Source organism: Triticum dicoccoides, chromosome 6A, assembly GCF_002162155.2.
Source record: "Triticum dicoccoides isolate Atlit2015 ecotype Zavitan chromosome 6A, WEW_v2.0, whole genome shotgun sequence".
NCBI lineage: Eukaryota > Viridiplantae > Streptophyta > Magnoliopsida > Poales > Poaceae > Triticum > Triticum dicoccoides.
The window spans coordinates 189,100,660-189,112,901 of NC_041390.1; the positions used below are offsets into that span (position 1 = coordinate 189,100,660).

General features: G+C 52.1%; 1 protein-coding gene and 1 pseudogene across 1 annotated transcript in view; both read right to left on the reverse strand.

Moving 5' to 3' along the window:
• The window catches only part of LOC119316543, a 28,609-nt gene extending 17,909 nt beyond the window's left edge, over positions 1-10,700 (reverse strand). Inside the window, exons 1-3 of the mRNA XM_037590867.1 lie at positions 10,596-10,700; positions 4,459-4,566; positions 4,086-4,343 (exon numbers count right to left, since the gene is read on the reverse strand). Coding sequence (XP_037446764.1) covers positions 4,086-4,343; positions 4,459-4,566; positions 10,596-10,670 — 441 coding nt within the window. The 5' untranslated portion in view covers positions 10,671-10,700. The remainder of the gene's footprint in view (positions 1-4,085; positions 4,344-4,458; positions 4,567-10,595) is intronic.
• LOC119319797 lies at positions 9,257-9,395 on the reverse strand (annotated as a pseudogene).
• Positions 10,701-12,242: the final 1,542 nt, after the last annotated feature.

The following is a 12,242-nucleotide window of genomic DNA, read 5'->3' on the forward strand; positions in this document are numbered from 1 at the left end:
CCTAGAGACCCCTCCCCCCCTCCTCGGACGCGGCAGACGGCCCCCCGCCCTTCGGGGGCCGAGCTGGTGATCCGGGGTCGCACCCGCTCCCGCACGGCGGCCCTCCGCGCTCTCAGCGCGTCTCGTGTCTTGGGGTCAAGCAGCCCCCCAATGGCTCCTTGATGCGTGCCCTATTCTGGAACATCCGCGGCTTCGGCCATGATGGCCGATGCCGCCAGTTAGTGGAGTACTTGCGAGTTGAACGCATCGACCTAGTGGCCGTGCAGGAGACCATGCGCCGGGACTTTGCGCTCCCTGAGCTCGACCGGCTGAGCTCTCACCTATTTGCGTGGCACTGGCTCCCTTCTAGTGGGAGTGCAGGCCACTCGGGTGGCATCCTCCTAGGCGTGAAGGATGCCACCTTTGAGGTGGGCAGCATGGACCGGGGCGAATTCTTCGTCAGCATGGAGGTCTTTGAGAGATCTCTCAATTTCAAATGGGAGATCATCATCGTCTATGGTCCGGCTGACCATAGTAGGTCGGCCTCCTTCCTGGAGGAACTTCACCGGAAAATCTCGGCCGCCTCCCTCCCCGTAGTTGTCGGGGGGGACTTCAACCTGTTGCGGTGTGCGGAAGACAAGAACAATGGCAATGTTAGTTTTGCCCGGATGGACATGTTTAACGACTTCATAGCCGACCTCGCCCTCAGGGAGCTTGATCGGGTTGGGGCTCGTTTTACTTGGACCAACCGCCAAGCCTCCCCGACCCTCTCCGTCTTGGACAGGGTCCTAGTTTCCCCCGAGTGGGACCTCCGGTGCCCCTTAGCCTCTCTTCGTGCCGTCACCCGGATTGGGTCTGACCACGTTCCCCTGCTTCTCTCCTCCGCGGATGAGCGCCCCCCGATTCCCCCTCGGTTCCGTTTTGAGGCTTTCTGGCTCTCCCAGGCCGGATTCTCCGACGCCGTCAGTGCTCGTTGGATCGAGGCTCGTGGCCATCCCCACCCCCGCCCCCCTTCCGCCATAGATGCGTGACACTTCTGTGCGAAGCGTGCCCGACAATTTATGAAGGGGTGGGGAGCCAACCTGGGAAGAGACTCCAGGGAACGGAAGAAGGCTCTCCTGTCGGCGATCCAGGCCCTCGACTTCAGGGCTGATGCGATCGGTCTCTCTCCTGACGAGTGGTTGTCCCGTTATGACCTCGAGGACCAGCTCTCCGTGATTTACTCTGATGAGGAGGCTTATTGGCGCATTCGGGGCGCCCAGCGTTGGGTCTTGAAGGGGGATGCGAATACGGCCTACTTCCAGGCGATCGCAAATGGGCACCGTAGACGCAACACCATCTCCTGCCTTTGGGAGGGAGCCACTCTCCTTCAGGATCCCCGCGATATCCGCGCCCATGTTGATGGCTTCTATCGCTCCCTCTTCTCCCCCGCTCCTCGGAGCGGCCTCTCTCTTGCCTTTGACTGCTGGACCGGCGACCGTCTAGTCTCTGACGAAGACAATGCCACCTTGACGGCCCCCTTCTCTGAACAAGAGGTCTGGGAGGCTATCAAGGGTATGAATCCCTCCTCGGCGCCGGGCCCGGACGGCCTCCCGGTTCTCTTCTTCCAAACCTTCTGGAGCGTGGTCAAACCCGAGATCATGGCCATTTTCGAGGAATTCTTCGTGGGCTCGATCGACCTTGGCCGCCTCAACTTTGGGACCATCTCCCTCATTCCCAAGGTCCCTGGGGCGACTGACATCCGCCAGTTCCGCCCGATTACGGTCATAAACGTGATCTTCCGGATCTTGGCCAAAGGGTACGCCAATAGGGTGACCCTGCTGGCCGACCGGATCACTCACCCTAATCAGTCGGCGTTCATTCAGGGCCGGTTCATCCTTGATGGGGTCTTGGTCCTGCACGAGGTTCTTCATGAGGTCCGGGTCAAACACCTGAAGGCGGTCTTTCTGAAGATCGATTTTCACAAAGCTTATGACACGGTTAGCTGGCCCTTCCTTCGGGAAGTCCTTCTGCGCAAGGGATTTGACGACCGGTGGATCACGAGAGTCATGCAAATGGTCTCTTGCGGTCGCACGGCGGTCAATATTAATGGCGAAATTGGTCCCTTCTTCCCTACCCTTTGTGGGGTGCGCCAAGGCGACCCCTTCTCCCCGTTCCTCTTCAACATGGTCGTGGACGCTTTGGCTTCCATTCTCGATAAGGCGAAAGCTGCGGGCCACCTCCGAGGCATCGCCCCCCATCTCTCCGGGGACGCGGGGATCTCCATCCTCCAGTATGCGGACGACACGATCATCATGGTCGAAGGCTCGGAGATGGACATCGCCAATCTCAAATTCCTCCTCCTTTGCTTTCAGCAGATGTCGGGCCTCAAGATCAATTTTGATAAGAGCGATGTTATGGTGATGGGATACTCTCCCGAGGAGTCGGTGGCCATTGCCAATAGACTCAATTGCCGCTTGGGCTCGTTTCCTTCCACCTATCTGGGGACGCCCATCAGTCACTCGCGCCTCCTGGCCGCCGATCTTCGCCCCTCCGTGACCAAGCTCCAGACTAGATGCGAGCCTTGGCAGGGGAGGTGGCTGTCCAAGGCGGCCAGGACTATTCTTATCAACTCCTCCCTCTCCAGTCTCCTCTTATTTCTTATGAGTCTCTACAGCCTTCACGATTCTCTTCATAAGGAGATCGCCAAAATCCAGTCCCGCTTCTATTGGGCTGGGGAGCACGGCAAGCAGAAGTATCACATGGTTAGCTGGCTTGACATCTGCAAGCCGAGGGAGCAGGGGAGTTTGGGGATCATGTGCTCCAAACGGATGAATATTGCCCTCCTCTCCCGATGGCTGTGGCGCATCTCGCAGGGCCACGGGGGCCTCTGGCTGGACATTATCCGGAATAAATACCTGCGCGGCCAACCCCTTGCCTTCTGCCAGAAGTCGGGTGGCTCTCAGTTCTGGCAGTCCCTTGTCCAGCTCCTCCCTGTGCTCCGCATTGGTACCTCTATCTCGGTAGGATCTGGCCGTTCGACGTTATTCTGGTATGACCGTTGGGCCGGTGACGCCCCCTTTGCGGCTCGCTTCCCCATTCTCTTTGCTATCTCTGTCGACCCCATGATCTCTGTTGATAGGGCCCTATTTGACTTAGGGGGCCTCGCTTTCCGTCGGCCATTTGGGCCTGCGGAATCCGCCGCCTGGCGTGAGCTTCTTGAGTGCGTAGCTCTTCATGAGCCGCTGGTTGACGGCGTCCAAGACCGTGTTCGATGGCATTTGGAGCCGTCTGGCCAGTTCTCTACCAAATCGCTCTATGCGGCCATTGCCCCCTCCGCCGCCCCTCCCCCCCTCTCAATGGTTTGGTCCGTCCGCCTCCCTCTGAAGATCCGTATCTTCATGTGGCAGTGGATCCGGGGACGGATCCCCTCCGGTGTGGAGGTCCGCAAGCGTAATGGCCCGGGTTCTGGTCTCTGCCCCCTCTGTGCCGTCCCCGAGGACTCTAACCACATCTTCTTCGCTTGCACCTCTGCCCAGTTCCTCTGGAGCTGTTTTCGCGAGCTTGTCGGCGGAAATTGGACTCACACCAACTTCCCCGACCTTTTTGCTGAACTCCCAGCGTCCCCCCCGTCCTCCCGCCACATTAGGTGGCTGGAGGTTGGGACCCTAGCCTGGACTCTTTGGACTGTTCGTAATAAGCTTGTGATTGAGCGCACTCCGCTTCGTCGTGCTACTGACGCTCTCTACAAATTCTCGGGTTTCCTGCAGCTTTGGCGGCCGCTTAGCCGTCTCCTGGAGCGCGACGCCATCTCCGCCTTCATCGCCGACCTCCGCTCGATGGCCGTCCGCCTGTCGCCGCCGCCGCCGCCCCCTCCGCCGGAGCCTGACTAGTCCCCTGCGTGGGTCTCTCGCCCGGCCTCGCCCGGTTTCCTTTTCTGTTTCTTTGGGCTTGTTGAGCTGTGCCCTCAGCAGTACCTTATGACTTTGTTGTGCTACTTGGGTGTGTGTGTCTGAACCTGTTGGGGTTGTGTGTTTTGTGACGGTGTGCTTTATCTATAAAGCGGGGCGAAAGCCTTTTTCGGTAAAGGGACATACAAAAAACTAATCATAATGCAAAGAGTATACCGTGGGCGTCGCACTCCAATCACTGTTCTGGGGTCCTTTATCAGACATGCTGCTTCTACTGTCAGTACTCCCGTCAGATTTTTCTGCTCTGCTCCCATCTGATTTACCCAGGATGCTCCCATCTTTTGTGTTCGCTATTTCCTCTGAAATGGCTTCTGCACTCCTCGAAACTAAATCAGGTTGGAATATAACCAGAGGAAATTCCAATTTTACAAGATCAGCGCCGCGAAGTTTGTCGCTCCTGTAGTTCCAGAGATGCTGCAAAAAAATTTAAAAAAATGACCAATGCAAAGGAAATAAAAAAATGAAGGGTCCCAGTCATCTCAGAGTATGTACATGAAGCACTATAATGAAGTAAAGTGTTAGGAAGGACCTGAACCATCTTAGAGCCATGATGCCGAGCCTTGATCAACTTCTGGTCGGCCAGGAGAAGTGAAACCTTTAGAAAGGATTCCACGTATGCTTCCTCTTCTGTTCTTACCTATTTCACATTGATCAGACATCACTAATGCATTGTTTGATAAAAGAAAAAGGTGACAAAATTTGAATAAAGCACGCCGGTAATGAGTTGTGCACATAATTGAAGGTGTATCTTCAAATTGACAAGTTCTCGGTACAGAATTTACTGGGTCCCATGTCAGATCACAAGCTAGCGAATTAGAACTTCAACCAAATCTGCTTAACCAATACTCCCTCCGTTCACAAATATAAGATGTTATAACTTTTTTTGAATCGTATGTATATAGACACGTTTTAGTGTGTTTGTTCACTCATTTCAGTCCGTACGTAGTCCATATTGAAATATTCAAAACATCTTATATTTGTGAACGAAGGTAGTACAAAGTTAGGGGAAGAAAATCCAAAACGACGAGCTAAGAGCATATTATTTATTTCAAGACCGACATTCCAGCGCTAGAGTAGAGACTGTTAGTTTTGTGTAAGCGTCTCTACCCTCGTACAGAGGGCCGCGTGGTGTTTATATTGATTGCGGAGAGACCCATCTCTCATAGGTTATAACCGTAGAGATATTACAGGAGGTTTTACAGGAGGGATAAGAGAGAATAACAAGATAAAAGATCCTACTCCTATAAAAACCCTTGGCGCACAAGGCAGCCGCACAAGGCAACGTACATGACAGAGTTTACATGTTTAACACCTTCCCTTAATCATAACTTAACTAAGTTAAGATTACGCTTGAATTCTTCAAACTGTCTTGTAGGCAAAGCCTTTGTGAACCCATCTGCAACTTGATCTTTGGAGTGAACAAAACGAATTTCTAATTCTTTGCTTGCAACTCTTTCTCGAACAAAATGATAATCAATTTCGATATGTTTTGTTCTTACATGGAAAACAGGATTAGCAGATAAATATGTAGCACCAAGATTATCACACCAGAGACAGGAGGGTTGTGCATGACCTATTCCAAGTTCTCTGAGCATGGATTTGACCCAAATAATTTCTGAAGTTGCATTTGCTAAAGTCTTGTATTCTGCCTCAGTACTTGACCATGAGACTGTGGCCTGTTTCCTTGCACACCACGAGATAAGGTTAGGTCCAAAGAAAACAGCAAAACCACCTGTTGAGCGTCTGTCATCTAGGCACCCTGCCCGGTCAGAATCAGAGAAGGCACTAACAAGAGTGGATGGTGACTTGCTGAATGTCAGACCAATACTCAAAGTATCCTTACATATCTTAATATGCGTTTCGCAGCAGTCCAATGTGCAGTGGTAGGTGCATGAAGGAATTGGCAAACTTTGTTTACAGCAAAGGAAATATCAGGCCTTGTAAGAGTTAGGTACTGAAGAGCTCCTACCATACTTCTGTACCTTGTACTGTCATCAGGACTCAAGGGTTCACCTTCTTCAAGAGATAACTTCTCTGTACTCGACAACGGTGTAGGTGAGGATTTGCACCCTTGCATGCCAACCTTGCTTAGGAGATCAGCTGCATACTTCTCCTGAGAGAGATGAAGACCACCTTCCCTATTTCTCTTGACCTCAATGCCAAGAAAGAAATGCAAATCTCCCAAATCCTTGAGAGCAAAGTCAGCATTCAAGTCTTTTAACAGGGCTGTTACTGCTGCACTGGATGAACTTGTAACAATAGTATCATCAACATAAATAAGCACAAATATGGAGATATGTGACTTATTGTAGATAAACAGAGATGTGTCAGACTTTGAGGGCACAAAACCAAGTGACCGAAGCTTTGTACTTAGCCGTGAATACCAAGCTCGAGGGGCTTGTTTCAATCCATAAAGAGACCTGTCAAGTTTGCACACATATGAGGGTTTGTTCCTGACTTCAAAATCAGGAGGTTGACGCATGTACACTTCCTCTTCCAGAACACCATGAAGGAACGCGTTCTGTACATCTAGCTGTCTGAGGCTCCATCCTCTGGACACATCGATGGACAAAACAAGACGGATAGTTGCAGCTTTAACGACAGGACTAAATGTATCCTCATAATCAATACCGTACCTCTGTTTGAATCCTTTGGCAACAAGCCTAGCTTTATAGCGATCTATGGTGCCATCTGATTTCTTCTTTATCCTGAATACCCATTTGCAATCAATTAAGTTTTTACCTCGGTGTGCAGGAACTAGATGCCATGTTTTGTTTTTCTGCAACGCTTGAAATTCTTCTTCCATTGTCTTTTTCCAACGTGAATCCTTGCATGCTTCGTGGAACGTACGAGGTTCACCTGTGGAACATGTCAAATCTAACTTAACTTTGTAATTTGTGTGTTGGATTACCCCTGATTTGAGACGTGTTCGTGGTGCATCAGGAACAGGTGCAGTTTCCGCTGGTGCAGAAGATCATGTGGTCTGCTGCAGCAGATCCGAAGCAGATTCCCTTTGCCAGATCTTCTGTGGCGGGCGATGGTGAAGACACGAGCGAGGATGGCGCAGAAGATCCAGGCGGAGCCGCCGCCAGATCCGGATCGGTTCCCGTGCCCGCAGCTGGTTGGTGGAGGCGCCTGGTGTAGACGCGCGGCTCCACACCGAACCGCTCGATCGGGTGACCTGCGGAAGCCGATGCGCGCGTGGGGGAGAGCGGGCCCGCGGCCCGTCGCATGGCATCCCCAGGTTGGCGAGGCGTGCGTGGCGTGGGCGGGGGGCCTGCAGACGTGGAGTTGGAGGGGGCGCTGCCGCCCGGGTCCTGACGCGGCTCAGGGGATCCCGAGGCAGATCCTGTCGAGGGTGATCCCGAGATTCGGCTGCAGGGTTGTTGCACCACGGGGGACACATGAAATATTGCTCGTTTGGCCTGTTTGCTTCACGATTTTGCACCAAATTTTTTTCTGTTGCTTCCGCATCCGACCCTGCAGTACCAGAAGACTCAAGCTCGAGGTTAGGAGGGTTAGTCATGTGATCACAATTATCGTCCCCATGATGCAAAGAGGTCAAATGAGAAGGAAGAAGGAGGATTTCTTTGCGAAGGAGGGCACTAGCATTTGGATGTAGTGTGGCTAAGGGAAAATCGTCTCGTCAAAAACGACATCCCTGGAGATGTAGACACGTCCCATGGGTACGTCAAGACACTTGACACCTTTGTGCTGGGCACTATAGCCAAGAAACACACATTGGGTGGAACGAAACACAAGTTTGCGATTATTGTAGGGACGGAGATTTGGCCAACATGCACATCCAAAAACACGAAGAGACTTGTAATCAGGACGAAGTTGGGGAAGTCGTTGCATAGGAGTTTCATTATTGATGACACGGCTAGGGAGCATATTAATAAGGTGGACAGCGGTGAGGAACGCTTCGTCCCAAAACTTCAAGGGCATAGAAGCACCTGCAAGAAGAGCGAGGCCTACGTCCACAATATGCCTATGCTTGCGTTCAGCGGAGCCGTTCTGTTGGTGTGCGTGGGGGCAAGAAACATGATGGGAAATGCCAAGTTTTTGAAAAAACGAGTTTAATTTCTCGTACTCACCACCCTAGTCGGACTGGACGGCAATTATTTTGCGATCAAACTTGCGTTCAACAAGTGCTTGAAAATTCTTAAATACTTGGAAAACATCGAAACGACGTTTGAGAAGGTAAATCCAAGTAAATTTACTGAAATCGTCAATGAAGCTAACGTAGTACATATGTCTACCAACCGAGGAGGGGGCAGGACCCCATACATCAGAAAAAATAAGTTGGAGCGGCTTGGTAGAAATACTAGTAGAAATATGATATGGCAATTGATGAGATTTTGCCTTTTGACAAGAATCACAGACAGTTTCGATGCTACGCACTTGTTGCACGACAAAAAAAGATGAATGTCCTAGTCTAGCATGCCACCTGTCCGGGGAGATTTTGATGACACCAAAGACTTGTTTATTGAAGCTTCTGAACTCGGGAAAAAGAGGGTAGAGCCCACGCACGCATCTACCGCGATAGAGAATTCTCCGTGTGACCTGATCCTTGATCAAAAAGAAATAGGGATGAAATTCAAGGAAAACATTGTTGTCAAGAGCAATATGATGTACTGAAAGAAGATTTTTGGCAGTTTGAGGAACATGCAAGATGTTTTTGAGGTGAATGTCACGATGAGGGGTTGCAATAATTGAATGACCAACATGAGCTATCTCCATACCTTCTCCATTGGCATTATGAACCTGATCTTGCCCGGGGTACTTGTCGTGCATGGTCAGCTTGTCCAGCTCGTGAGTGATGTGATTGGAGGTGCCGGAGTCAGCGTACCAGTTCGTGTCCACACCATAGGAGGCGTCCACAGCAGCTGCAACGTTCTTGCATTGGGTGTTGCTCTCGGCATAACGGAAGTCGCAATCCTTTGCAATATGGTTATTTTTCTTGCAAATTTGACACTTGTTAAGATATTCATCATAACCTTGGAAGGGACGACGAGTGTTGTTGTTGTTGCGGCGCTGGTAGTTGTTGTTGTCGCGCTGGTTGTAGTGGCCTCCACCACCACCGCCGCCGTGCTGGAAGTGGCCACCACCACCGCCACCAGCATGCGGATAGGGAGCACCGCCACCGCCGCCACCGTGCTGGAGTTGGCCGCCGCCGCTGCCGTATGGACCGCCACGATAGCCCCCACCACCACCACCCTTGGGAGGGTTCTGAGAGGGTTTGGGAGGCCTGCGACCATGATAGGCGGCATTAGCAGAGGACTTGAAAGCGCCGGGACCAGTTCCTTGGAACAGCTCGACGCGTTGATCAAAGTTGGAGATCATGCCAAAGAGTTCATCGGTGGAGACAGGATCAACACGCACGTCAAGAGCGAATATGATGGGCTGATATTCCATGTCGAGGCCGACGATGATGAAGGAGATGAGCTCATCTTCGCCGATGGGTTTTCCTGCGGCCGCGAGTTCATCAGACAGCGCCCGCATCTGCCCAAAGTAGGCGGCGGCGCTGAGGGAACCCTTCTGGGCATTGGAGAGAGCAATACGGCAGTTGTTGACGCGAGACTTGGATTGAGCCGAGAACATGTTGGCTAGGGCAGACCAGATGGCATGAGAAGTCTCGAGAGAAGCAACCTGCACCAGGACCTCTTTGGAAAGGTTGCGGAGCAAGTAGGCTACGATTTGTTGATCTTGGATGAGCCATGGGGTATGGGCGGGGTTCGGACCGATCTGATCTTTCTCGTCTGAGGTTTTTGTGGTGATGGTTCTAGGTGGCTCGGGTAGGGTTTGGTCAAGATACCCATATAGACCGGCTCCCATGATCTGGGAGCGAGCTTGGGCTTGCCAGAGAATGTAATTGGTACGTGTGAGAGGCTCGGAGATGGTGTTGTTCAGGCCGGAGGAGATGAGTTGGCTGGAGGAGGTAGACATGGCGCCGGAGATGGGAAGGATGGGGGGGGCGGAAAAAAAGTTGTATGCTGGCGATGGGATGGAGGTGGTGATCGCTAGATGAGGAAGAGGGAGGCTCTGATTACTATGTTAGTTTTGTGTAAGCGTCTCTACCCTCGTACAGAGGGTCGCGTGGTGTTTATATTGATTGGGGAGAGACCCATCTCTCATAGGTTACAACCGTAGAGATATTACAGGAGGTTTTACAGGAGGGATAAGAGAGAATAACAAGATAAAAGATCCTACTCCTATAACAACCCTTGGCACACAAGGCAGCCGCACAAGGCAACGTACATGACAGAGTTTAAATGTTTAACAGAGACCTCTTCGTTCCATCCTATAATGTTGCTGAAATTAGCATTAGTTTAAAATTCCAATTGCAGTGTGTCATGACTGGATTGAAGTTCCTCTATTTGTTCCATCCTGTAATGCCGCCAAAATTAGCATGTTCAGAATTCCAATTATGACATCTTGAATGTATTTGCTATACTAGTGCCGACACTTGTAGCCGCACCATCGATTCACAACCTAAAACTGCTGCGGACACTTGAAATTCAATCCATGCTGCATTAGACTAAACTGGGGACGGGTTCTACCCTAGGCGTAGACATAGCACGTAATAAGCTGCGGCCTGGAAACTCGCTTAAGCTTAGAATCTGTATTTTTAACTGTCACCGAAATAGAAGCAAAGGCACGTACCTGTCCCAACTTTGGAGGGTCCGAATCGCGGTCGACACCCGTCGCCGCTCCCGTTGGGAGGGGGCGCGGGTCCATGGAGATGGAGGAGAAACCTCGATCTGGCTGGCGCCGGCTTTGAGCGGACCGAGAGCATCTCGAATAGAGGGTCCATATATAAAAATACCTAACTTTTAAACCGTATGAGGCAAAAAACATTGCTCCAACAGACGGTCCATATGCAAAAAAAATGGACTGCGGCCTCCTCGTGATGTAAAATAAAATACCTCGCAATGCAAATATATATCATCAGATGCATCTGGTCCAAAACCAGCCGCCGCCCGCGAATGCCCAACCGCCACTTCATTTCCTTTCCCGCATGTCCGCCCGCGCGCGACCCTCCCGGCCGCCGCCGTCCTCCGCCGTCCGGCGCCGCCATGTCCGATGTCGACGACCCCGCCGCCTTCTCCGCTGCCGCCGCAGCCGGTGGGTTGTCCCACGTGGCCGCCGCCGCTGCCATCTCGCCCGCAACCGCGGCCATGCCGCCGCCCCCCGCCCGCCGGCCCAGATTGGCGCTGCCCCGGCCGGTGGCCACCGCGCAGGCAGCGAAGTCGGCGAAGGGACGAGGAGGCAGCGTCAAACGGCCGGCCAACCGTAGCCGCAACCCAGCCGACAGTTCTACTCGGACGGCGAAGGTCTCTAAGGCGGCCGCGGCGGCTCGGGGCGACGACTCGCAGACGGTGCGGCCGACAGCCTCCTCCAGCAACCACATATCCATTCCTCAACATTCCCCGCCGCCACCGCCGGCCGTGGAGGAAGATGTGGCCACGCCGACGACCACCGCCTCCAACATGTTCGACGAAATGTCGCAGGTATAAATTTTCCGGTTGTGCTCTCGTTTGTTGTTTCAAATTTTTTGTGTTCTTGATTGTTCGTGCGTGCAATTGTAGTGTTGATGATGAAGCTTTCATGCACGCAACAAATGTGGCAAATGATGATTACATATATGAGTCACGAGAATATGAAACCCAATATGATGATGACAATCTTGATGTGGACGATGAGGGCTTCATTGTCCAGGGAAGAAGTGGAAATTATAGCACCACGGAGGATGTGTTGATATGCACCGCTTGGAAGAAAATCTCTCAAGATGCAAGCGTTGGAAGCGACCAAACGGTGAGCACCTATTGGAAACGCATCAAGGAGTATTTCGATGAACGCAACACAAGTGGTATCTTCCGTGCGAGCGACTCTCTACGCCAATGTTGGTCCACCATCAACGCTGAATGCTCAAAGTGGGCCGGTTGCTTGTCAAACGTTGCTCGCATGAACCCAAGTGGTTGCGGTGATAGTGATTTGGTAAATATTTCCTCTTTCTCCGTGGTGCCATGGGTGGTGCCATGGGAGGTGCCATGGGTGGTTATATGAACATGATTGGAGGTTCCATGTATGGTGCATTTGGCGGAAACATGGGAGGTGGCTTCGGTGGCAATATGGAAGGTGGCTTTGGCGGCATGGGAGGTGCTTTTGGCGGCAACATGATGGGTGGCTTGGGAGGTGGCTATGGCGGCAACATGAGTGGCATTGGAGGTGGATATGGCGGCAACATGGGACGCGATGAAGATGGTTTCGGTGGTGCTCACGGCACCGAGAGTTCACCGCTTGTTGAGA